We start from the raw sequence: 27,205 nt of genomic DNA, 5'->3' as shown, positions 1-27,205 counted from the left end.
GAGTGATACTGAGTCGGGCGATATACTTTCGGGTGTTAATCCTAGGTCAGTAATAACCTTGAATGACTTGTCAAAAATTCGTCGTCGTTATAATATTCCCATACACATTAGTTTGTACGCTTCAGCTAGCGGGGAACGGGCTGACTGGAAGATACCAGGTTGGACATGTTTGTACGAGCTTCCATTCAAGTATGGTTTCTGATTTCCTCTCCCTAGATTGATGTCTGAACTATGCTCCTATCATGGTATCTCTCCCAGTCAGCTAATGCCAAATGCTTGGCGTGTTCTTATGGCCGTAGAAGTGTTGACCGAAAGGCATAACATTACATTTACGGTTGCTGAAGTCTTGCACGTTTACTACTTGAAAGAGCATCCACATGATAAAGGTAGGTACCAACTTACCGTTAAAAACGGTAGTGACCATCTGATTCTTGGCGTTAAAGAAGCTAAGCGATGGAAGGAGGATTTTTTCTTTGTTCTTTTTGATGCTCTAGGATTATCGGTTGATCGTGGGATTCCCCATTCGTGGTCTCCTGCTAGTAAGTGTCATAGTTTTGGTGTCGAATTACGCCCTTATTTGTTATGGTTTATTGATGCATGCCTAACTGGTTGATTTGTCTTCTTTGTAGGTAGGATTGGCCTTCCATTTAGTTGGGTGTGTTGTCAAGCACCAGGGAGAGTTGATCAAGTTCTTCAAATTGCGGAGGAGGAGCGTTATTGGAACGTTCTATTGTCTAATTCTTCTCTTCGAGATAGCACTTTGTGGCATCACGTTCCCCGTCAACCCGGAGGTATATCTCATCCTAAGAATCATGCTAAGTCTCAAGTTACTATACTCCAAAGAAGTTTGGAAATTTTGGGATGCGAACCTTTATTTCTACCTGAATTGAGATCAGACGGACGAGATTTTGCAGATCGATTCATGGCCCAATCTTCTTTCACTCTTCCTCTGGCTGGTGACGGTGCTATGGAACGTTTACGCTCACGCAAACAGAAGACTAGGACGACTCCTAGTGTTGAGAAGGAGGCTGTTACTACTGCTGCTCCTTCTTGTCCTTATGCGAGGGCTCAGAAGAAGAATAACAAGAGACCGTATCCGGTTGAGTCGACCGATTGGTTGAGTAATACAGTTGATCTTTCTTTTCCATCTTCAGCGGCTGCGCATTCTGAGTTTGGCCTACACCTTGGTGAGGCCAGTAAGCTATTATTTCTAGAGGATCGAGCTCGTTTTGAGAACATCGGAGAAATAGCTTCCATGGAGTTGTCCATCTCTCGCTCCTTTCAGGTATGCATGCATTCCCATGTTACAATTTATGTGTGGATAAACTCGCGATATTATTATGTCTGACTATTATGGTACTTTATATTGTATGACAGGGTATGCAAGGGCTTATGTACGCCTTGGATAAGATCAAGAACATGAAGGAGAAAATGAAGGACATGAGGACTGAGCGTGATAATTTATACGGGGAGATTAAGGAGCTGAAGAGCTGCAAGAAAGAGCTTGACCGTGTCAGAGAATAGTTACGAACTCAACTTGATGCTAAGGAGCAAGATTCTAATCGTTTGAAGTCTGCCTTGGCTGATCTTGCTACTGCCCAAGCTCGTGTGGACATGTTGAAAGGTCGGTTAGTCGAAATTGGACTGGAGGCTGAGATCTAGTGTCGCAGAAAAATGGCAATGGAGTATCGAGACAACAAGGCCGAGTCTTGGGACATACCCCAGTACATTGCTGACTATGAAGAATTGCTGCAAATGAGGGCCAAGGAAGACGCTCGAACTAGCCAACTGGCTAACTCGTTTGAAGAGATGACTACGAACGATCTCCCGGTGGATGACTCACATCTCTCTTGAGTTAACTATATGTCAAGTGTTTTATGTTTTTAATGTTGTAATATGAACTTTTGTCTGGTTGGCTGACTTGCATGGGTCTGGTACCCCATTTTCTCCTTAGTCTAAATGTAGGTCAGCCAAATTGGACTTAGACTTAGTATTTTGGAATGATGTTTGTTGTATGCATTATGTATTTGTTGTAGTAGCTGGTTTGGCTGACTTGTATGGGTCTGGTACCCCATTTTCCCCTTAGTCTAAATGTAGGTCAGCTGAGTTAGATTTAGACTTAGTAGTTTGGAATGATGTTTGGACTATGTGATTCGTTGTATGCGTTGTGCTTCTATTTCAGTAGAATATTGTCTTGAATTTATTTTTGTTCGGTGGGTTGTCAAATGAAACTATCAAATGGATGTTGTATGTCAAATAGCTTGAATGACGCATTATCCTAAAACGAAGAAAAAAAAAATGGTTATGATAGGGGGCTGCACTCCGTAGAGCTGCCTACATACCCTTTCCAGGGATCAAGCCCAAATGTAGTTCTGTCTCCCTGCATGAATATTTGTTAGCAATAGTGTGTTGAGAAGAGTGGGTCTCATAAGACCGATAAAGAAAACAAATGCAAAGAGAACAGAACAATAGTTTGGGGTTTAAGTGTGATACTGCTTTAGGTGAATAGCATTCCAACTGTTGTTGATGTCTCGTCCTTTGTCCGTTTGGAGTTTGTAAGCTCCATTGCCGACTACCTTACTGATCAGGTAGGGCCCTTCCCATGTTGGGGCTAGCTTACCTGCTCCCGCTTCCTTGGTGTTTTGAAAAACTCGACAAAGCACCCAGTCTCCCACCTTGAATGACCGAGTACGGCTTCCATTCTTATAGATGCCCTTTCTTTTCTCTCGTCGACTGTGTCTAGTTCGTGGCACATGTCTTCCCAATTTTGCATTTCTGTAGACAGTTCATGTCTAGCTGTTGGGACTTCGCTTTCTGTTTGTATGACCACTTCCATTCCATAGGCTAGAGAGAAAGGTGTTTCTCCTGTGGATGTTCTGGCTATTGTGCGGTAGGACCATAGTACTCCTAGCAATTCATCGGCACATCTACCCTTTGCATTCTCTAGTCGTTTTTTGATTGTGTTCATGATGGTCTTATTAGACGATTCTGCTTGTCCATTGGCTTGAGGGTATCTAGGTGTTGAGAAGCTTAACTTAATGTTCCAGAATTTACAAAAGTTTTGAAAGTCGAGGTTGATGAACTGTGAGCCATTGTCTATCACAATTTCTTTCGGAATGCCATATGTACAGATAACATTTCTCCAAATGAACCCCTTAACTTCTTTGTCTCGAACTTGGTGGAACGATTCTTCTTCTATCCACTTGCTCAAGTAGTCGGTCACTGCAAGCATATATACCTTCTGTCCAGGTGCAGTTGGCAATTTGCCAACTATGTCCATTCTCCATTTCATAAGGGGCCATGGGGATGTGATCGATGTGAGACGTTCAGGAGGCTGATGGGATACTTGTGCAAAACGTTGGCTTTTGTCACACCATCTTGTATATTCAGATGAGTCAACTCTCATAGTAGGCCAATAGTAGCCTATTGTGAGGGCCCGGTGTGCTAAGCTTCTGCCTCTCGAATGGTTGCCACATTCACCCTCGTGAAGCTCAGCTAGTATATATTTTGCTTCTACAAGGTTAACACATCTCAAATATGGACCAAAATAGGATCGTTTATAGAGCTTACCTCGTATTATTGAGAATCTAGCTGCCTGAGCCTTGACTCTTCGGGCTTCATTCTTATCTTCTGGTAGCACATCTTTTTCTAAGTACTCGATGATGGGCGTCATCCATGTCTTTTCGTTGGCGACATCATTTACTTCTCCTTCTTCTTCTTTCTTCCAGACAGCAGGCCATTGGAGGTACACCATTGGGATTGTTTTGGGGCTAGTTGTCTGGATGGAAGACCCAAGGTTGGCTAAGGCGTCTGCGTGACTATTATTTTCCCTAGGCACCTGACTGACTGTGAACTCGTCGAAGGTAGATTGCAACTCTTTTGTTTTCTCAAGATAAGCTGTCATTTTGCTATCTCGGGCCTGATAGCTACCTTGCATTTGGTTGACTACAAGTTGTGAATCGCTAAAGACGTTGATTCTTTTGGCTCCCATTTCTTTGGCCAGTTCGAGTCCAGCAATCATAGCCTCATACTCTGCCTCATTGTTTGTAGCTCTAAACCCACATCTAATTGCTTGCTCGATCTTCTCACCTTGGGGTGAGGTCAGAACAAGTCCTAATCCGCTTCCTCTTACATTGCTTGAACCGTCTACATGTAATTCCCATGTGCCATTTGTCTGTCCCTCTGTAAGGTGGAAAAGTTCTTTTTCTGCCTGCACTTGAGAGTTAGGTGTAAAGTCTGCAATGAAATCAGCTAATACTTGAGATTTTAAGGCGGTTCGTGGCTTGTAGGAGATGTCATATTCGCTGAGCTCCACTGCCCGCTTGGTCAATCTGCCAGAAAACTTTGGTTTATGTAGTATGGTCTTGAGGGGAAAGGTGGTGAGTACTGTGATTGGGTGGCATTGGAAGTATGGACGCAACTTTCTGGCTGCGTGAATGAGTGCCAATGCTAATTTCTCTAGCTGACTGTACCTAGTTTCTGCATCAAGTAAGGATTTAGAGACATAATAAATTGGAAGTTGTTTACCTTCATCCTCTCTTACTAAGACTGCTCTGACTGCCGCCTCGGAGACAGCTAGGTACACAAAGAGGGTTTCGTTGTCTTTTGGCTTTGATAATAGTGGAGGGCTAGTCAGGTATTGCTTTAATTTGTCCAACGCTTCTTCACACTCGGCTATCCATTCAAATGCCTTTGATTTTCTAACTGTGTTGAAGAAAGAATGGCATCGCTCAGAAGACTTTGAGATGAATCGGCCTAGCGCAGCGATTCGGCCTGTTAGTTTTTGGACATCTTTGATGCATGTTGGTGAGGGGATCCTTAGGATTGAGTCAATCTGAGCTGGGTTGGCTTCGATCCCTCGTTGTGTCACCAAATAGCCTAAGAACTTGCCTGCAGTCACACCAAAAGAACACTTAGTAGGATTTAACTTCATGTTATATTTTCTAAGTATTTCAAAAGATTGTTTTAAATGATTGATGTGCTCTTCTGCAACTAGTGATTTCACTATCATGTCGTCGATGTAGACTTCCATGGTCTTTCCCAGGTGGTCAGCGAACATCTTGTTCACGAGGCGTTGGTAGGTTGCTCTTGCATTCTTCAGTCTGAACGGCATCACCTTGTAACAAAAGATTCCTAGGTTGGTCATGAAAGCTGTCTTCTCCTGGTCTTCTGGATGCATAAGGATCTGGTTATATCCTGGGAAAGCATCCATGAAGCTAAGGAATTTGTGTCCTGCTGTGGCGTCTACCAGCATGTCAATATGTGGTAATGGAAATGAGTCTTTTGGGCACGCCTTGTTGAGGTCTGTAAAATCGATGCAGACCCTCCACTTGCCATTTTTCTTTTTCACAATCACTACGTTTGCCAGCCAGTCTAGGTACTGGACTTCTCTTATAAACCCGTTCTCGATGAGCTTCTAGACTTCTTCATTTATTGCTTGGTTTCTCTCAGGGGCAAACTTTCTTCTTTTCTGTCTCCTGGGTGGGTAATTTGGATCTACCTGTAACCTGTGGATAATAATCTCAGGGTCAATACCGGTCATATCCGCATGGGACCAAGCAAATTGATCATGGTTAGCAATCAAAAATTCAATAAGTTTAGATCTCATGTCGGGGTCCAGCTGGGCTCCGATTTGGACTTTGTAGTCTGGGAATTCTGGATGGATTTGGACTTCGTCTAGCTCCTCCACATTAGGTTGGTCAGATTGGGAGTTGGGTAGCTCTCGCTGCTGTAATTGCTATCACTGTGCTGGTTTTGCCTTCATGGTGGTTCGGTAGCATTTTCTTGAATCTTTCTGCTCCCCTCTAATTTCTTTCGGCCCCCATTTGGTTGGAAACCTTAAAGCTTGGTGGTAAGTTGAAGGTACATCTTCCATCTCATGGATCCATGGCCTGCCGAGGATGACGTTGTGGCAGAAGGGGAGTCAATCACCAGGTACCTATTGCACAAGTTGACTCCTTCAGCATACACAGGTAGCTCAATCTCTCCCGAGGTATTTTTCTATTCACCACTAAATCCAATTAGGACAGTTGTCTTCCTCACAATTTTGGATTCGTCAATTCCCATTTCCCTGAGAGCACTCAAAAAAAGGATGTTAGCTGAACTGCCATTATCGACAAGTATAGGTTTAGTCAAACAGTTAGCTATATAAAGAGAAATAACAAGAGCATCATGATGAGGGTTAAGAAGCCTAGTTGATTCTGATGTCGTGAAGCTGATGGTTTGCTCCGGTAAGGAAGATGTTCTGCTGGTCTCCCCTTTGGTCCAGTTAGCCTGACGTGCATGTTTCTTTGACGCTGACTGGGTGACTCCACTTACTTCTGAGCCACCTGTTATTACGTTGACTGTTCCCTCATGAACAGGTGGCCTGGGCGGTGTTACGTCCCTCTGGTTGTCTATCGTGTCCCTCTGACCCTGGTAAGTCTTCTTTCCTTTATCGGTGAGGTGGTCGACTAGGTGGCCCCGTTTTAGCAAGTTGGTTACTTCTAATCTTAAGGCAATGCACTCTTCAGTCCGGTGGCCATGGTCGTTGTGGAAGTCACACCACTTGCTTCTGTCCCTCGGGTCAGCTGGAGTCCTCATCTTCTCAGGCCACTTTACTTTGCTTCCAAGCCCCTTAAGTACTTGAACAGCCTCAGCATGTGAGATGGACAAGTTGTACTCGGGCATCTTCGGTCCACTTCGAGGATATGTGTCAGTGGGCCGGTTGTAATCCCTTCTTCGGTTCTCTGACTTGTTAGAAGTCGGGTATGGCTTAGACCGTCTGTCGTTGTGCCGTCTGTCTACTCTGGAATCTCTGCGAGTCTCTTTTCTTGGAGAGGATCTGTAGTAGTTGACTTCATCTTCTTCCCACTTGATTTGGGCCCATGCCTTGGCGAGGACGTCTTCCATAGTCTTACAGGGGTACTTGGTGAGTTCTTTGTATAAATCTGAGTCGTAGCGAAGTCCTTTGCGGAAGGCTGAGATGGCTGTGTGTTGGTTACAATTGGTAATAGACACTTTTTCTTTATTGAAGCGCCCCAAGTAATCTCTCAGTGCTTCCCCACGTCGTTGGACGATGACGTAAAGGTCTTCTGATTGTTTCTCTAATTTCCTGCTATTGGCAAACTGCTCAACAAAAGTATCAGTGAGTTGTGCAAAAGTTTTAGTAGAATTATTAGGCAAATTAGTATACCATTAGAGGGCTGGTCCGATTAGACTCGAACCAAACCCCTTACACATGCATGCTTCCCTCATGTCACGTGGAATGGCCACAGTGAACATCCTTTGTCGATATTGGGCGATGTGGTCGTCTGGGTCAGATGTCCCGTCGAACATCTTCATGTTGGGGAAGCTAAATTTCTTAGGCATCTCCACTAAAGCTATCTCATCGACAAATGGTGAGTCGGCGTAGTAGCTTGCGGCACTCTTCTTGATAGCAGCAGGCATCCCAGGGATACGCTGAATGAGGGCTTCCATAGCTTGCGAGCCAAAGCCGGATCTGCAATTGGGGATGCGCTAACCGTTTGGCGGGCTGCCTCAGTTGCCGTAACCTGTTGCTCCGCCAATAGAGGAGTTGGGAGTGAGGCTCCCCAATGGAGGTGGCGGAGGGTCAGTCATGTTCTGGGATGACAAGATCTCCATCCTCACCAACAGGTCTGCGTTTTCAGCTTGTAGCTTTTCTAGTTGCTCACGGTCTTTAGCCGCTTGCTCTCGATCTTTGGTTGCTTGCTCTCGCTCCTTGGCTGCCTCGGCAGTGAGGATAGCGATCTGGGAAGCTAGGTCTGGAGTCTCAGTTACGTCGGCCATGGTGCTCAAGGTGAACCTTTGGAGTCTTTGTCGAATGAACGATTGCTAGTTTCCCACAGACGGCGCCAAATTGTAGAGGGTGAAATCTGCAATTACAGAATTTGGGAACCAGCAATCTGTCAAGAACAAAGAGAGAGACAAAAGTTCAATTGGGAGCACCGGTGGGGTGTCAGCCAAAGGGACTCCGACGCTCAAGTCAGTACGATTATAGTAAAAAATTATAATAACGGAAAATAAATGTAATTTAAATGGTAGCCGGACGGATGAGTGGACAAGCGGACAGACGGACTAAAAGAGTAACTCTGATGGTGAGGCTTAAGAGAAAAGCTTAGAAAATGCGACTGTGTGGTTCCTTTTATCGTGTGTTTTCAGTGCCGTTGCCTTCTGTCCACGTCACCCGTTGGACTCGTTCAAATTGGTTACTTCACTAATTATTAGGGAGTAGTAACCGTCTTCCTGACTGGTTCCATATTTACTTGATTTCACCCGTTGGACTCCAACGCTCAAGTCAGTACGATTATAGTAAAAAATTATAATAACGGGAAATAAATGTAATTTAAATGGTAGCCGGACGGATGAGTGGACAAGCGGACAGACGGACTAAAAGAGTAACTCCGATGGTGAGGCTTAAGAGAAAAGCTTAGAAAAGGCGACTGTATGGTTCCTTTTATCGTGTGTTTTCAGTGTCGTTGCCCTCTGTCCACGTCACCCGTTGGACTCGTTCAAATTGGTTACTTCCCTAATTATTAGGGAGTAGTAACCGTCTTCGTGACTGGTTCCATATTTACTTGATTTCACTCGTTTGGCTGACTGGCTGGGCTCGGACCCGGTTGCGGGACGATCCGGCTTGTGGCCCATAGGCTCACTCGTTAGTCTATTTCAAGGCCTAGTGAGTTCGTCTGACTGTCTTATTGGGCCCAATATTGTTGGATCCATTATTGATGGGCTCGTCTGACTAGCATATTGGACTTCTCAAAAATATCATAAATATTAAGCAAATTTTTACCTCTACAATAATAATGGGCTATTTTATATTAGTTTAATAACATATTTACCACTATTATAATATCGTTATGTATATGAAAATAGATTAAATATCAACTAAAAATAATATATTATTAAAAAAAAAAATATACCGCAAAATAAAATATATATACTAACAACTTATAAAAGATAAAATATAACTTTAAAATAATATTAAATGAACCAAAATTAATATAGGTATAGTAGAATATTTCAGTCATATGCTTCTAAATGATAATAATAATTTAAAAAATGCTTAGAAATATAATTAAAAAAAAATAATTAGACATAAAAAATATTAAAAAATGACTAATTTTTTTGGGTAAATTGCGGTATAAATGCCTAATGTTTCAGATTTTATACACTTAAATACCTAATGTTTATTTTTGGAGGTAAAAATACCTAATGTTATAATTCTCTTACACCGTTACTACCACTTTCGTTATCAACTCATAAATATGGACACGTGGAGGGCCAAAATGCATTACATTTATTTATTTTATTTTAAAATTTAATATTCTTAATATCAAAAACTAAATACTACTTGTTTTTTAAAAAAAAATAAGAGAAATGCAATACTAAATTACCATAGCTGAGTGAACCAGTGTAGTATATGGAACATGATTATCGAATTGAAGTGTCAATATCATGTGAAAATTGTTATGAGAACAAGTTTTTTTTTTTTTTTGAAATAAGTATCATTTAGTTTCTGATATTAAAAATATTAAGTTTTAAAATAAAATAAAAAATAAATGTAATGTATCTGAACCCTCCACGTATCCATATTTATGAGCTAACGGAAGTGGTAGTAACGGTGTAAGAGAATTGTAACATTAGGTATTTTTGCCTCCAAAAATAAACATTAGGTATTTAAGTGTAAAAAATCTAAAACATTAGGTATTTATGCCGCATTTTACCTTTAAGAATATGAGTTTTATTTGACGAAAGGTAATTTAGTGATTAATAGTCATTAAAATAAGGATACATTTAACTACATGGTGTGAAATTTCTAAATTATTTATTAAGGGTGTTTATCCAATTTAACTTGTACTATTTTACTCATAGTGTATATGATTCGTATTAAGTACGAATTTTATATTTTGGATTCAATCCCCAATCTTTAGAGTAGCTCAAATCTAATCCAATCCAATTTGCAACTATGCAGATTGGATCAGTTTTTTGAATTTGTTACTTTTTAATATTGAATTATTTAATTTTTATTAAAAGTATTTTTTTTTTTGACATAATTAGCGACAAAATAAAATAAAATATTGTTATTTTATGTTACTAACAATAAATTAAAATAACAAATTCAAAGGATATTGTATGTTAAAAAATATTTAATTTTATTTTAGATTATATTTTTCTTATATATAAGAATGGAATGTACATTTAATTTATTAGATTGTAAAATATATTTATGATATATATAAGATTTTTATATTATTATTTTTTTACATTAAAATTTTAATTGTATATATTTATATATTTTTTTAAAATATATATAAATTTGTATAAATTGAATTGGATTGATTACTTCAAAATGTCAATCAATATCTGATACAATTTTCAATCCAATATGCACTTAACAAACTAAATTGAATTAAATTGTATGAATTGAATATTTTTTGACCGCCCTTACCATTAACTATTTCAATAGTGTAAATTAGTTATTTCTTAAAATGGAGATATTGAGCTACATGGTACCATAGTCCTTTAGGCATTTACTATAACTAGTGGGGTTGCACGTTCGCACGTGAGTGAGTGACTCCTAAAAATATTTAGAAGTACGACAATATCTAAGTATACATATCTTCTAAAATATACACATGTTAAAAAATTTTCATTTTTTTTTTTTGAAAGAAAGGGAGCCCGCTAGAAAGAAAGATACTCAATAAGATTACAGGGGTCATCTCCAATCCAAATGGCTACTTCATCTAACCCTAGAGCTCGGTGCGCAAGATTATCAGCCAGGGTGTTAGCCTCGCGGCAGACGTGAGACAGCCGAGCAGCAGGGAACTGAGACAAAGTATTCTTGATTTGACGAATAAGGTCACCAAACACCGAAATGTCTTCTTTATGGCGAGAGAAAGCATCAGTAATGGCTTTGCAATCCGTTTCCACCTCATGGACAAAAAAATGCTCTGTAAGGCACCAATGAAGCATAGAGAGGAGGGATTTTGCTTCCAGGGTAGGGACCGATCCTCCTCCGAAGTGTGGCTGGGCCAGGGCAGCGACCACCAAACCTTCGCTGTTTCTAATGATACCTCCGAAACCCGCTTTCCGGTTGACCTTGGAAACTGCTGCATCCACATTTAGCTTGAGAAGACCTGCAGCTGGGGGGGACCAAGACGGTTGAACCACTATCTGACCAAGGCGGGAGGAAGGCACAATAGTCTGCTGAGAGGATTGGTAGTCTTCCAGGAAGCTTTGAGCCAAGTTGAGGATTGCATGATCAGGGTCGGGAGCTTGACCTTTGAGGGCTTTGTTCCCGTTGAACCAAACAAACCAAGCAGTACAAAGAAACAACTCGACATCTTTTTTGGTTAGAGATGTATATATCATATCAGCAATGTCGTGGAACAAAATCTCAGAAGAATGAGTAAAAATGTAATGATAAAATTGTGTACCTTTCCAGACTCTTCTAATGCTCCGGCAGTAGAATAATGCATGTGAGACAGACTCATCCGACATTCCGCAACGGTCACACTCCGGGGAATTAATGATTTTCCTAACGGCTAGGTTTTTTGCAGTGGGGAGGGTTGAATTTGTGGCTCGGAAGGCAAAGTGTTTTACCTTGGCAGGGAGGGCAAGGTGCCATAGGTTTTTCCACCAAGGCGAGGGGGAGGAGGAAGAAGGTATATCCGGGGGGGAGTGGACGAGAGGCTGAGATGGTAACCTGATTTTGCCGAATAGACCCCAGATTGGGAGTGTTCCCAAATGAACTCGTCGGGGTGGGGGTTCAGGGGGAGGGGAATGGAGAGGATTTGCTCAACCACATGAGGAGGAAAGCATCTTTGCAAGCTAACTAGGTCCCAGGAAGAAGAAGGAGAAATGAACGAGGCTACTTTATCGGGGACAGGGGCAAGGGTAGGGATCTGACGAAGACCCGGGATCCAATGATCTCGGATCGTAGAAGTGTTCTGCCCATTTCCTATTTTTGAAACTAAACCTTTATGCAGCAACTCTTTTCCCCAGCAAATGCTTCGCCAGACGAACGAAGGTGAGTGCCCTATCGAACTATCAAGAAAAGATGAGTGAGGAAAATACCTAGCAGACAAGATTTTTGACACCGTTGAGTTTGACTGTTTTAGGATGCGCCAGGCTTGCTTAGCAAGTAAAGCTTGATTGAAGTGGACCATGGAGCGAAAACCTAAGCCACCATCCTTCTTGGAACGACAGAGTTTTTTCCAGCTTTGCCAGTGAGTTTTAGGACGGTTGTTATCATTGACACCCCACCAGAAATTGGCCATAACAGATTCGAGAGAGTGACAGGTGGCAACCGGAAGACGAAAGCATGACATTGAGTAAGTGGGGATGGCTTGGATAACAGATTTAAGCAGAGTTTCCTTACCCCCTTTTGAGAAGACTTTTTTCTTCCAATTATGAAGGTGACCCCAGACCTTGTCATGCAGGTAATGGAACAATTGCTTTTTTGTTCGTCCAATGTGCTGTGGGAGACCAAGATATTTTTCTAAAGAAGATCGCACCGGGATGCCCATAAAGTTGGAGATTAAAGTTTGATCCCTAAGCTCAACATTAGGGGAAAAATACAAAGATGATTTTTGGAAATTAACCTTCTGGCCCGTGGCCCTCTCGTAGGCCTCAAGCACCTCTTTGATGGTATTACAAGAATTGATGGTGGCTTGACAGAAGAGGAAGCTGTCATCCGCAAAAAGGAGATGAGAAATAGCAGGGGCTCTTCTCGCAACTTTAAAACCGGAAAGGGCTCTCCTACTTTCTTGCTGGTGCAAGAGGGAGGAAAAACCTTTCGCACAAAGCAAGAATAGGTAGGGAGAAAGGGGGTCACCCTGACGAATGCCCCTGGAAGGGCTGACACTGCCTAAGACTTTGCCATTCAGATTGAATTGGAAGGATGCAGTGGAAATGCAGGCATGGATCAAATGGACAAACCTGGGGGGGAATTGAAATTTCCTAAGGATAGCAACAATGTAAGGCCATTCCACTCGATCAAAGGCTTTGGCCATGTCGAGTTTGATCGCCATCCATCCCTTTTTCCCACGAGTCTTGAGTTTGATGGAGTGCGCAACTTCCTGGGCTATAATGATATTATCAGAGATGAGCCGGCCCGGGAGGAAAGCACTTTGGTTCGGTGAGATTAGAGAATTCAATACAAGCTTCAACCTATTGGCGATGGTCTTGGAGATGATTTTATATATGATGTTACAAAGACTGATAGGCCGAAACTCAGTGATGAACTTAGGCTGCTTAACTTTAGGAATGAGAGTGATGAGGGTGTTATTTAGGGGGGCCACATTTACGTTTCCATTGAGGAAGCTGGAAGCTGCTTCGAGCACTTCTCTCCGAACAGCATGCCAGTTTGCTTTGTAAAAATGGGAGTTGAAGTCGTCCGGGCCTGGAGCTTTGTTCAGAGGAAGCTGGAAAAACGCTTTTTCAATTTCATCCAAGGAGAAAACCTCGCTTAAGAGGGACTTATCAGTGTCAGAGAGAGAGAGCTGCTAATGCCCTCCAAGGCTAAATTCATGTCAGAGTCGGTGGGTTTGATGAGGTGAAGAGATGGTCGAAATGAGACTCAATTTCTCGAATAATGCTTTCCTCATCAGAGATCATACCTCCATCTTGCGTATGGAGATGGTGAATTTTGTTGGTTTTCTTCCATTGGGAAGCAAATCGGTGGAAGAACTTCATGAAGTCTTCAATTTATAGGAATATAATACTTTTATTAGCTTTTATTATTTTTTTTTATCGTTAATTAGTTTTTTTTTGTATCTTTATTTATTTATTTATTTATTTTTATGTTTTAACTAAAGAAATATCAGTTAACAAAATATAAATATAAATTTGTAAATATAAAAGAAGTTTGAATTTGATTTGCTTAAGTAAATATAAATTTTTATTAAAAATAAAAAATAAAATATTTTTATAATAAGGTAAATATTATTTTTAGACCCTGTATTTTGTAAAGTTACCAATTGGACCTTCTATTTTGTTAAATGATAAAATAGACCTTATATTTTCTAAAATAATAAAAATAGGACACTGAACTCAATTTTCAACTAATTTATTTTTTAATATAATCAACTTTAAGACAATTTCTAACACAAACAAATATAAAAAATATAATCTGTTTTGTCATAACATCTTTAGATCAGATTATTATTAAGTTTTATTTTAACAAAAAATCAGCTTAGGGTTTTATTTGTACAATTTTAGAAAATATAAGGTCCATTTTGTCATTTAACAAAACAGAGGATCCAATTGATAACTTTTATAAAATACAGAGTCCAAAATGGTATTTACCCTTTATAATATTCTAAAAGTTGGGTTTAAAAAGTCTATTTCACACGTATAAAATAAAAAGGATAGACGTGCCACAATACAATAAATTGTTTGAATCTTGTTTTCAGCTTAAAGTAAGATTAAAACTATTTGGATATCAAAAATATAAAAGTGTCATAGAATTTTTATAAATTAATTATACTGTTGTTTTATTAGTCTTTGATTAACTATATTTAGTTTCTCATAATTATTTGTGTTGTATGTTTATTTATTTTTTGTTAAGTTCACTTTTTAATTTTAGCTATAAATTTAACATAATGTTATTATATTTTTTTTATCTAAATAAATAATTCTAATTATTTACTCAAATTATTATAATGAAGAAGCAATTATATAATAAATTTATTTTATGTATTTTTTTAGAAAAGGATTTTCTCATAATATATATGATGAGAGGAAGACACTAATTCCCTCCAAATAATTAAAGGCTTTTTGTAAATCAATTGTTAGAGGATTAAAATTTTTCACACCTTTTTTATAGTTATAGATTATAGATTTCTCTACTTTGATATGCTTTTGACACGCATTTGTGAGTCAACAGTTAAAACTAACATTTTGATTTTTAATTCAAGGGGTTTTATTTCCCATCAAGGAGGCTCTAATGCGATTATAGCTGGTTAATACAAGTTCTCTTCCATGAAAAAATGTTGAATTAACAATTCCGTTGCTATTGTAATGAATTGGGTTACCTGTTATCAAAGTGACATGTATATGAGTAAAAAGAAAGAATAATTAAAAAAAAACTTTCTTGATTCTTTATTGCTGAGTATCATCACGACATAATATCAAACTAGTTCAAAGAATAGAAACTATTTTACATATAAATAAATGGGCTTAGCAAATAGAACTCTTAATGAATAAAGCTGGAAACTGTCTTGTTCCTTGTCCAAAACAAACAAGGCATTGCCAAATTTCCAGGAACACACAACAAAACAAAGTTGATTTCATCTTCTAGGAGTAATATCTGAAAATGAAAAATCATGGGCAGGCGGACCTGCAACAAGATAAAAAGTATTGAGGTATATCATATCCTTAATGATTATTAGATTGGCTGCCATTATTTACTTCACTAGTTAATACTTTCATTTAGATTGGCTGCCATTATTTCAATATTTGGTATTTTTAAAGGGAACAAATAGTTGATAAGGCTTTTACCTTCTTGTGAACCTAGAATATAAAATGGAATATGTGCAATCATCTTTGTCGAACCATCACTCCACTTCATAGTGCCTGGATTCTGCTCATGTACATTCGAAGGTCGTGAAGGCCCCAAGATTGACAACGAAATTGCTGGTTCGTTCATTAAACCCAAATAATCACGAGCACGCCTTGAAACCCTAGCATCTGAAATCCGAGATCGGGCTACCTAAGGAATGCACAACACAGTTTGACTGGTGCGAATAGGAAAATTTATGTGTACTACACGTGTGAACTGATAAAGAATGTGTAAAACAATTTTCAGACCTTTCCCAAGGAAACACGCGCCCTCGGTAGTAACTCACGATGGTACGTCGCAAGTTTTGCTATTGCTGTAACAACAAAACATAGAAGCCTCGACTGTGATGACTTCCTGATGATTTGGCTCGAGGATCCATATGCAGATTCCCTTAGTCCTACTCGGCTACAAAAATATAAAAAATAAATAAATAAAAGAAAAAGAAATTCTAGGTATTAAAAAATCCAACCAAAACCAGAGAAAAATAAAAAAAGAGAAAATATCAACAAAACATAATTTACACCTAGATGTAAGATTTTCATATAAGAGTAGCTCTAAACTCTCGAAAAGCTCACGAGCTGCGTCTTTGTGAGACGCACCACCCCCACCATGCTCCCCTATGGCCCAACACAGCTGCAAAGCTAACTCGGCCTACAGGAATATGAAAATAATGAAGCAATTTTTTCAACACAGTTACAGGACCTAATAACCTTGACTAACAAAAAGCAATTCACTAACCTTTTCTGGGCTATCATAGGCTTCTGCAAGCCTGTCCATTATGGGCTTCTACAAAAGGTATTAACTAGAATTTATGATTTTGCACAAGGAAAATAAGAAGATTTTAACTGAAGAAAACATAAATAAACAGAAATATACCTTCAGAAGTGCAATAAAATTTGGTGAACGCTGAAATGAAGAAAGCATGAATTCTAGAAACCTTTTTCTAACCTGCAGTGATACATAACTCGTAATTATAACATCGCACTCATTGAAATTTTTGGGGATTATAAAATTTTAAAAATTATATTCACATTAGAATAATACTGTTAGCTGTAAATCATATATATATATTTCGTTGCCCAATAGCTTGATTCCTAGTTTTGTATAAATGCATCAGTTTTCAATGAAGTTAAGGTTGAATATCATTTATTTTCATCAAACATAACATGGTATTAGCCGGCACAGCAAGGAAGCCCAGCCCTCAATCTCCACAGCCCTGAAGTCCGGCAACCACATTCGTCGCAGGTGGGTCCCACGCACTGCCAACAACAACAGCATCCTTCCCCAGGCACATGGAGGCGCATGACAATGCCTTTTCACTAGTGATCTCCTTTAATTCCATTCCTCTTCTACAATGACGCTTCCCTACTTCGTTTAGGGTGGTTGACTCTCGCAATTTTGTATTTGTTCATGTTTTGGTTGTTGGTTTTGGAACTTCACCTATTTTGCCTCATTTTTCCTATCTTCTTGGTGCTTGGTTGAGCCTCTCTCTTTTTGCTGCTTTGTTGGGTTTTGTTTGTTTGTATTTGTTCGTTTTGGGTGGTTTGATTCTTGCAACTTTGTATTTGTTCAAGTTTTAGGTATTTGGTTTTGGATTTCTCACCTACTTTTTCTGCTTTAATGTTTGGTTGAGCCTCTCTTTGTTTTCGCTGCCTTGTTGGGTTTTGTTTGTCTGGGTGCTTGTGATCTTGTTGATTTATGAGTTACGATTTTATTTTTAAAAAGGAAAAAAAGGCCACTTGTCTTAGACTGGCTCCCTCCCACTATGTATAGATAATCCTCACTTGTGGAAGAAGAAGACCATGGTTACATAAAAGGAGCTTAGCAAAAGAGAAACCAGATTACACAAACAAAGGAGATTCTACAAATAAATTACATCAAAGTTCTCTCCAAAATCTAACCCTCTCCCATATTTCTTCTACTTAACATTCAACCCCTTCAAAAATTCTGCTATTTTTTTCCACCCACTTAGCTTACTATCATCAGAGGTACCGAGACAAGTATTACCCATTTAACATCAAACTCATTCGGCAAAAGAATCCAAAGTGTACGAAAAACTACACTCCAAAAATAGGAGTACCAGCTCTTCTTCACTTCTTTTACAACAAAACACACCAGCCCGGGGATAAACACAAAAATGACCTTCTCTTTTGCATCATTTCGTGCACATTTAATTTACCTAGAGCCACTAACCAACCAAAAATTATGACTTTAGAAGGACCTCTACCTTTCCATAAGATCTTAGTCCAGCACAACTCTCTTTGATTCTGATTCGCAAGGAACCAATCAAATGCTGATTTGCAGGAGAAAACCCCACTCATTGGAAAGCGATGGTGACTAGCATATGAGAGGTACTAAACTGAATATTGGGAAACAAAGATAAACAAGTATCAAAGTAGCCCGTGAAATCTGTAGCTTACATCATTAAGTTTAAATCTTCATGTTCAAGGGCTAACGATTCAAAACAAACCGATATTCGTTGCTCATCAATTGAAGCCTCAGATGAGACAAAACACTAGCTTCAACAGTGTCATTGTCCACGTCAAGTAATCCTCCGCACATCGCTCCAATTTTCTTGAATATTTTCATGTGCCATAGATTCAAGGGAAGACCTTGAACTCCAATCCAGGATGCCTCTGCATTCTACTTTAATGTCGACCTTTTGGAGATCCCATCTGAAAGAGTCCCTAGAACTCTCAGACAATGCAACTCTATTAGTTCATCTCTTTCCTTCTCATCTTTGCTCCAAATGATACATCTATCATTGAATAACTGACTGACCACCAGCTTTCAGCCTAATTCTCTTGATAGATTGTAGAAAATAATACTCTAGTCTACATGACTATTATCTCTTGTAAAGATAATTGCCAAACTCCAATCTCTAGATTGTGCATTGGACAACATATATAAAGGACAACATATATTCAAAAAGATTCGGTTCATTGAGTCTTTTCACCAGGTAGAGATTCTTTGGTTTGAAGCTGGGGTTGATTGGTGGATACAAGTCTCTCCATTCTATGTGCCCTCTGCCACGAACAGCTGTTGAGACAGACTTTCTCCTACTTGTGTTGTGGTTTAGGTGCTGGTTTCATCAAATTTTTACTATATTAACCCAAGAACGTTGATTCATGTTCCCCCCTCTCTTCATCTATTCCCTAGACTGACTGGAGTAGACATGTGAACTTGTCTTCTGTCGATCCATGTTGTCAATGGGTGTCTCTGTCTTCCTTCTCAATAACCTTCTAATACATTCTTCAAAATCCTTCCAACCCTTCACTGGTCTCTCTTCCGGAACAATCACCATCTTCATTTTGTTGAGTCTCAAGACTGAAAGTTTGAGAAAAAGCCCCTAGTATTCATGAAACATTCCAAGAAACAACAGTTAGAGCTGTTTCTGAAAGATCTTTTGAAGTTAATTCGTTGTTGTCCTTCTCTTTTCTGCAATTCCTCCAAAACTTCCATAATCACACTCTACATCGATTGATACAACAACCTCAAAGCCTAAGAGTAGTTCTCTCACAAATCCTAACTGAACCTCGATCACTTGTTAAACTTTGTGTTCAGTTCCAAAGCTCCAATACCTTTTTGGTACAGGCTTATAATTGCTTCCAACCTGTTTTAAGTGACCAATACTAATGGAGTAGTGGCCAGATTTCTTCCCTAGACCAGTGGGGTCATGGTAGCATGCATATCTCAAAAGTAGGAGAGAGAAGAGAGCATATTTTAAGAGAGAAAAATATCTTGATCATTGCTTTTGCTTGTTTAGGTTAACCATCTCCCTTTGAAGCACATTATAAGTTCAAGATGTTAGCCCACATGTAACTAAATTAGATCCTAAGTCCTTGAAATGGGTCTTGGTTATTTTCGTATTCATAAAGATTATAGATATTATTGTCCTAGTCTTAAGAAATATCTTGTCTCAATTAATGTTACTTCATGAAAAATAAACATTCTTTGCTCGCCCAATCCTGCTTGTCAAGGTGAGGATGATCATTTGTTGGTCTATTCTATCACATCCTCTAATCTTGTCTCGAAACTAACTCCAGCCCAGCCTCCTATTATTCTAGTCTATTCCAGGTGTCTTACCTCCTAATTCATGTCCTGCACCTACTCCTTCATCATCAGAATCTAGTTCCAAGAGATGACTTTTCTATTGCCTTGCACAAAGGTCAACTCTAGTGTACTTATCCTATTTCTTCATTCATTTCATATAACGACTGACTTATCGTTTTCGTCTTCTTCTTCTTTTATTGCTTCTCATTTATTTCATATAATGTGGATGTATAAAATTTTGATTGAAGCAGTGCTTAGGACTTCAATATGAACAAAATTGAGGTGTGACAACAAAGTTGTTTTTCATATTACTTCTAATTCTATGTTTCATGAGTGAACTAAGCACATTGAAATTGATTTTCATTTTATTCATGTGAAAATTCAACAAGGCTTGATTTTTACAAAATATATCAAAGGGGGCATCTTACGAAGTCTTTCAATGGGGTTTAGAGTGATTATCTTTATAACAAGTTGGGCATAATTAATATCTATGCTTCAACTTAAGGAGGAGTGTTAACTTTAATTTATATAGAAAAATTGTAAACCAATTTTTTTTTGTATAAGGTGTACATTATAGTTATTGTAGGCATTTTGTCTGTTCTCAAGAAATTATGAATAATTTACAAAGCCAAAAATAAAATTCAAATTAAGTGAGTACCAGGCGTACCTGTTTATTTATAAGCGTGTAGCTGAATATTTTGAACTTTATTTTTGACATTGTAAATTATTCAGAATTACCCGAATGTTGGCAGGATCCCTACTATAACTATAATATAAACTGTCATATAATAAATTGGGTTATAATTTCTCTAAATACCGAAAATTAAAAAGTTCATATAATAAAAGCAAAAGAGCTTAATTCTAGTTTTCTAATTGAATACTTTCCTAAGATAGATTCTTAGTTTTGTATAAATATGTAATGAAGTTTAAGGTTGTATATCATTTTTTTTTTCATCTCACATAATAGATACTAACAAAGAAAATAGATGAAACCTGATATAATGATCTTTATAATAGTGAACAGCCATAGAAACTACTATCTAAACCTGTAAACACGTTTCCAGAGAGTTAGAACATGAACATTCTAGTCGATACTCGCATTCAGTTGATGTTGGTTAAACTGAGAGAAATAATATTAAAGCATAATTGAAAAACAACCCGGGAACAAATAATGGTCATTCTCTTGCCCAAAACAAACCAAAAATCATCCGGTGGAAAGTGGTAGGAGTTGAATTTAGCATAAAAAAAAAGAAAGAATAGCTTGGCAGAACAATTAGTATAAATATAAGGAATGGTCTTCCCATTTAATTTATGTTTGTAGACATAGTTGCTATATCTATCCATTGAGACAAACACTCACAAAAAGTCACCTGTCAAATTGAAAGAGAAACACAGAAGAAAGCACAGCAGATTTCAATTGTATTTAAATGTGTACGTACCTCGAAAGAAAAGTTTTTGTCTGGAAATATTGTGGCATTTCTAGACATAAGTAAGGAGATCAAAGCACATATCAATGCTGGAAAAAAGAAAAAAAAAAGATTAAGAAAAAGTCTCAGGATAGACACCAACTTAGCAGAATACTGAATGCAACTTGATTTCTTTTAAAGAAAAAAAAAATCCACTGCAACAGAAAAAGAAAACAAAAGAAAAAAACATCTTCAGGCCCAAACGATATCACAAACAGGAGAATAGATCAACATACAGTCATTGACATCACGTAGTGCAATGGCAAAATATACTTCAATGAGTCGAGGTGCTATCTTCAGTACATGCTTTAGCCTATCAGACTGAGTGGTGTTGATTGCAGCCTGCAGTGCCGCAGCCATCCCAGGGGAGTTCCATTGGCGTTCCTGAAATACAACACCAAACAATCAATGTGTTATATAAATAAGAATCCAAAAAGAAACTTCACAGTATGAATAATCCTTAACTTGTGTGGATTAAGGTTAATCAAACCTGCTGCTTTCAAAATAGATGCTTTCAAATTTATATTTTCACACAAGACTTGAATACTTTTTGCAAGCTCAGACAAATAATTCATGTTTAACTCACAAGAACAAAATTACAACATCAACGAGATATACAAGTGCCAATCCACAAAATTTACTTTATTCCTCGTAATGCTACATATATTACAAATATCAAGATGCAAGAAAAGTGAAAATGAAACATTATCATAGCACAGCAGAAGTAAGAAATAACCAATGAGTAGAAAATAGATACAGGAAAGAGTTATTTAGGAGGCTTGTTTCTGTACCAATTCTTGAACTTCAGAAAAACAAAAAGATGGGAATGATAACATAAGACTGTTGATTTCAATGCGAGTACAAGAAGCCAAGTTATTATAAAGGTAGTAAGGTACTTAACAGCAAGTCCATCATTTTCATCCTTTAGAAGGTCAAGGAACACAGGATCAGCAACATCAATTGTACTGCTGTCTTCAGATTCAGAGTCTCCCCCTCCATCTCCTATTGTTGTTCCAGTATAAGCTTCATCCATAAGTGCAAGTAGCATCTACAGTTACAAAAAAATTAAAATAAATAAAAGGTATCATTATTGCATTATCTATGATGTTTGGGCTAAATACAGTGTTGTTATACTATGGTATAAAAAAAATAACCTCAGGAGCCGTACTCTTCTGGATTGAAGCTATGCTATTTCCAACTAGTGAACCTGAGCTCCGCTCTACTTTTTCCAATGCTACTACTAAAACTATTACGTTGAGAAAAAACAAAGGTCATATTGGAAATGGGACGGAGAAAGCAACATATTAAGAAATAAAGAAAAGAAAATCTAATAACTAACTTGGCAAGTCCACTAATGATGGAAATAGAGGAAGAAATGACCCAGGAGATATCAACCCAGGAAAAACTCTCATAAATGACTTCTCTAAACTGCACAATGAAAATTATAAATGAATTTTAGTGATTCTAGTAGATTATATTTTGCTGAAATAATTCGTAAAATCAAGTCATCTATATCATACATCATTGCCTGAAAGAAATTAGTCTCAAAATGCGTACTAAAGTAGAAATTGGGTAATGTGCACTAAAGAACTTACTTTTCTCCATTCCAAGCAATCAGTTTTAGCAATAACGGAAAGAACTGCATGAAATATTATCATCAGAACAAAATAAGTGAAAGTGTGGATACCTAATAGAAATGATCTGTCAAGAATACTGATACATGAAAATGTAATAAATTGACATAATCACCACAGAATAGGCATATCATTCATATCATCAGGCCTAAAAGCTCTCTAAAGCGACACAAGAAGCAATATAAAGAAAACTAATCCTATCTTTTTTACAATCTACAATATCAAAGAATAACATGTTACAAGTCACTGAGACAGGAGTTGAAATTTACGAGCATATAATATCTAATTTAGATGTTATATATCAGAAGGTGTCTACCTATACACAGAAATTGGTTAAGAAAGAAAATAATGTGTTCAAATAAACAAAAAATGCTTTTGTGGTATATCAGGATGCATACCTGAGGTAGTAAGGTAGGAAAAGTACTAAGAAGCTTTCTCTTGTTCGTATTCAAAAAGTCAAGGGCTGCTTCTGCAACAACAGGATCTGCAAACTCACTGTAATAAAACAATTCAAAAGAAACCGATGTGTGATGATCATCATATCAAAATTTTCAAAATGCAATTCAGATGGGGAAAAAGTCCCCTCAAGAAAGAAAAGTAGAGGAACTTTATAACGGAAAAATTCCCATTCCAGAGACATAGTAAGAATCACAAGTAAAGTTTCAATATTTGTCTCAAACAGACAACCTGTCAAAGAAAGTAACAGAACTGAAACACAAAATAGACCCGGTACTCCAAAGAAAAAACCGTTTTATAGAAACGGGAAATACCATTACGGCATAACCGAGTTATTTATCAATCTAACAACTTTATGAATGTATTACAAGGGTATAAAGCTAAAAAGTACCGGCTCAAGCATGTTCGCAAGAATGTCCTTAAACTGGGATCAGCATCATGTAGAACCACATCCCCAAAATCAAGGTAAAATTGAAGGATCGCCTTCAAGTCGAGAGTCAAAAACATATAAGCCTTGAGAAAAATATAGAAGGCACTCAACGAATAACATTTTGTAAGAATTCTATTAATTGACCGGTAATTATGTTCCTTTCAGCAATTAGAAGAAGAAAGAAAAAAATCTATATTACTTTGCAAAGCCATTCAAAATTGAAAATGAAATAAGATGCCAAATTTAGCTAACACATGTTTAGACTAAACGCTTCCTTAAAATTGTTAGCAAATAGCTTAATTCAAAACTCTACACATAAATATATAAAGGAAGTATCTCTTCAGAACTTGAAGTGAGCTATTGTAAGACCAAATCAAATCTCAGTGCAGCTAATAAATTGGTGAAAATTTAATCCGAACCAGTAAGAGAAGGCCATTGGATGTTCGAGACTGTGACAGTGAAGCAACTGAGCGTTGAAAAAGCTTGTTAATATGTGGATAAACTCTTACAACAAGATCCTCTGCATTCTCAGCTTTACATAACTCATGAAGCTTCTTAACCTAATTATTCAAAAAGCAAACACAAGACAGTGAGTGAGAGAGAGAGAGAGAGAGAGAGAGACCACACCACGCAGTACCTAACCCGAATTAAGACTCATTTTTCAAAGTTTTCATTTCGTATAAGCTTTAAGAAAATGATTAATCAGAGACACTCACGGAATGCACAAGAGAAGAATCAGAAGCGGGATCACTGGCAGTATTGGAGTCTCTGGCACTATTCGATAAACTTCTGAGATAAAAATCCCAGTCGCGGCTTCGCTCATCCATTTACCCAAACAAAAACAGAAACAATATCCAATTTTCAATTTATTCGAAGCTAAAACATCAAATTGATATCGTCTTTCTTTGGCTCTGGAGTCGGAGCTGGAAAATTCGATCTCTGAACTCGACTCCCGCCAAATACAAGGGAGATAATAAAGAGGCTTCACTTTTGAAAGAATTTTTCCCAAATCTTCTTCCACAGAGATTGCTCAAGGTTCACCTCAAAGAAATGAGGATTGGGATTAAATTTTCATGACAAAAATAACTTTGTCAATTAATGTGATCAACATCTTTGAACCCTCTTCCTCAAATTTCGCTTGCCAGAGATTCAACGAAATTCTGGGATGGTATATATGCTGTAGTAAATAGTAATTCTTACGGGTGTTCAACCAAATTTATAAACTGCTCAACTCCAATAAATAGATAAAAAAAAAATACTTCAAATAATATAATGAAAATCTAAACTGTTAAATAAATATATTTAGTGCTTTATAAATTATTCGCTCAATTAACTTGAATAAATACAATTACACCAATTTATATATAATATATTAGATAAATTATATTTATTATTCTTGATGCAATACGGAGTAAATTATTCTGCAGGAGGCAAGGGAGTTTTTTAAAGCAGTTATCAGTCAAGTCCAACTTACTTTACGAACTTGTTCCCTCCTCCCATTGAAAATTAAGGAGGCGTTTGATTGGGAGGAATGAAAATATGGGAATGGGAATGGGAATAGGAATGGAAAATGGAATAAAATTTAAAATGTATAAAAAAAAATATATAAAAAAATAATTAAATTTTTTTTGTTGTTACATTGGAATGGTCATTCCTTTCTTTTTAAAAATGGAATAGTCATTCCACTAAAATGGTGGAAAGAGCATTCCATTGGAATGCTATTCCAATACTTTAAAATGCAACCAAACAAAGGAATGGAATAAAAATTATTTCCTTTTCATTCCATTCCATTTTATTACCTCCAACCAAACGCCACCTAAGTGCTCTGCTCGTTCTTTTAGCGGAGAGCGAATGTGTTGGTAGAAGAATGTGGCTGATAAGGATGTTCATCCACCTCACTCACCACACTACATAAAAAATGCGAGTTTGAAATTTTTTGCTATGCCATTGTAGTTTACATTTTTACTAATGCAATTTATAATTTATAATTGTAATTCAAACCACAATGTATCATTATATATTATAAAAATTAATGTTTATTTTTTCAATGAACAACTCATATATTTACAAAATCCGAATCATACAATTAATTTAAAAAAAAAAAAAAAAAAAAAAAAACATCCGTATAAATTATTCTTATTTTTTATTAAGATAATTACGGTCTCCAAAAAGTTTATTTTGATGCAAATAAATTCCTGTTTACCGAAATTTTTGGAAACTAAGAGGTTGTTTGGCTTTACAGTTTAAAAACTGTAATCTGTTTTTTAAAATTCCTGAAAACAGTTTTTAAAAAGTTACTTTGTGTTTCTCTTAAAGAGGAAAGCTTGGAGCAATTTTAGTAGAGTTTCAGCTATCTAGGTTGTGATCCCCACTTCGTATGGAAATATAAGGGTATTTATAGGTAGTGAGACGGGTATGGACATGCCCATGACCCGCCTAGGGTTTCTGCTCAAAGCCAACTAATAGGGTAAATTACATGCAAAAAGAGCTGACTATTGGGGCCCTTGGAAGAAATTGGGCTCATGTGTTGCAGCAGCTGGACAAAAGGGGACCATTGTACGTAGTGGACACATGTCGCCAAAAGGTTTCACCTTGAAAAGTAAAGGTCTGGAATAACTGTCTGGCAAAAAGGTGTATGCAGTACGCACTGCCATGTCTGGACACAGGGGAGAAGATCTGATTATGTGTCAGAAAAAATATAACCGTCGCTAGGAGTTCCGGGTTTGTGTTCAAGATAGACATCTGCGATAGTTTTGGGTGATCAGCATTCGCGATAAGCCCTTTGAGTACCCATCTTGGTACCATGTGGGCAGTGGCGGACCCAGAATTTAAAGTGATGGAGGGCGTATTTTTTTTTTTTTTTTGGTAAAAGCAGGGATGGCAAAAATAAATTTAGAAAGTGTAGTTAGTGGAATTTAAACTTTTACCATCTAACATATTAGTAATATATCTTAATCATTACACCAAGCTTACTATTATGTCTATAAATATCATCTTTTAATACAAATATATGTTGTAACTAACTAAAATACATATACATTTTTTCCCAATTTTTTTTTCATGGGGGCGACTGCCTCCTCTCGCTACAATGTGGGTCCGCCCCTGCATGTGGGCAACCTTTGAATTGAGACCACTCTGGATCTCGGAGTGGCAACAAGTCTTCCATGTCTGTGAAGCTAAAGTAGAGCAAGGTGGACCTCTGCATTTTGCTTGGTCTCGACCTGTCCCAGATTCACGAGGATTCTCCGTGAATTGGTTTAGTTGAGGGGTTTTGATTAGGGAGACCAGGAGATCATCTTTTTCTTTAGTGCCACGTGTCACTTGTTCAAAAACACAAATAACATTTACCCCCAATGTAACACCATAACTAATTTAGGCATGTTAGCGTGATTTTTAACGCACTGTGCAGCTCATTGCTAATCAACGAGATTATTGAAAATCGTGATTAATTAAAAATTTGCTTAATTAATTAAAAATATAAAGTAACATACTTATAAAATTTTGGGATCCCGTTTACAAAATACATTTACAAAAGTTTACTATTCATATACAAAAGTTTTTTCGCCTAGCGACTATACAGCAAAAGCCCTGATGTCCT

General features: G+C 37.6%; 2 protein-coding genes across 3 annotated transcripts; both read right to left on the bottom strand.

Moving 5' to 3' along the window:
* Nucleotides 1-6,000: 6,000 nt before the first annotated feature.
* LOC133038228 (uncharacterized) lies at nt 6,001-7,458 on the bottom strand. The gene is made up of 2 exons (XM_061116318.1): nt 7,211-7,458; nt 6,001-7,093 (listed from the first exon to the last, which is right to left on the bottom strand). The coding sequence occupies exons 1-2, from the start codon at nt 7,456-7,458 to the stop codon at nt 6,001-6,003; spliced, it is 1,341 nt and encodes a 446-aa protein (XP_060972301.1).
* Nucleotides 7,459-15,084: 7,626 nt separating this feature from the next.
* LOC115725322 (uncharacterized) lies at nt 15,085-24,841 on the bottom strand. 2 transcript variants are annotated; one of them, XM_030654803.2, is made up of 16 exons: nt 24,324-24,841; nt 24,027-24,167; nt 23,569-23,660; nt 23,120-23,216; nt 22,683-22,726; nt 22,427-22,515; nt 22,242-22,333; nt 21,989-22,135; nt 21,324-21,471; nt 21,061-21,137; nt 16,445-16,516; nt 16,307-16,354; nt 16,092-16,219; nt 15,817-15,973; nt 15,508-15,718; nt 15,085-15,346 (listed from the first exon to the last, which is right to left on the bottom strand). In XM_030654803.2, exons 1-16 carry the CDS (start codon nt 24,432-24,434, stop codon nt 15,297-15,299), a joined length of 1,704 nt encoding a protein of 567 aa, XP_030510663.2. In that variant the 5' UTR covers nt 24,435-24,841; the 3' UTR covers nt 15,085-15,296. The 2 variants fall into 2 exon arrangements, with proteins under 2 accessions (XP_030510663.2, XP_060971504.1); XM_061115521.1 differs by lacking the exon at nt 23,569-23,660 and having other exon boundaries at nt 24,324-24,463.
* Between the last annotated feature and the right edge of the window lie 2,364 nt (nt 24,842-27,205).

This window comes from Cannabis sativa, chromosome 5 (assembly GCF_029168945.1).
Source record: "Cannabis sativa cultivar Pink pepper isolate KNU-18-1 chromosome 5, ASM2916894v1, whole genome shotgun sequence".
NCBI classification, from domain to species: domain Eukaryota; kingdom Viridiplantae; phylum Streptophyta; class Magnoliopsida; order Rosales; family Cannabaceae; genus Cannabis; species Cannabis sativa.
This window is presented reverse-complemented; position numbering and strand designations above follow the sequence as displayed.

What these genes read in the sequence shown, in the direction of transcription:
- LOC133038228 (XM_061116318.1), bottom strand. Translation starts at nt 7,458, where the DNA reads ATGGAAGCCCTCATTCAGCGTATCCCTGGGATGCCTGCTGCTATCAAG. An exon ending in GAAGCATGCATGTGTAAGGG is followed by an intron (nt 7,094 to 7,210) that starts GTTTGGTTCGAG and finishes TGCCAATAGCAG; the next exon opens with GAAATTAGAGAAACAATCAG.
- LOC115725322 (XM_030654803.2), bottom strand. Translation starts at nt 24,434, where the DNA reads ATGGATGAGCGAAGCCGCGACTGGGATTTTTATCTCAGAAGTTTATCG. An exon ending in ATTGCTTGGAATGGAGAAAA is followed by an intron (nt 22,516 to 22,682) that starts GTAAGTTCTTTA and finishes TTCATTGTGCAG; the next exon opens with TTTAGAGAAGTCATTTATGA. An exon ending in ATGAAAATGATGGACTTGCT is followed by an intron (nt 21,472 to 21,988) that starts GTTAAGTACCTT and finishes GTTGTATTTCAG; the next exon opens with GAACGCCAATGGAACTCCCC.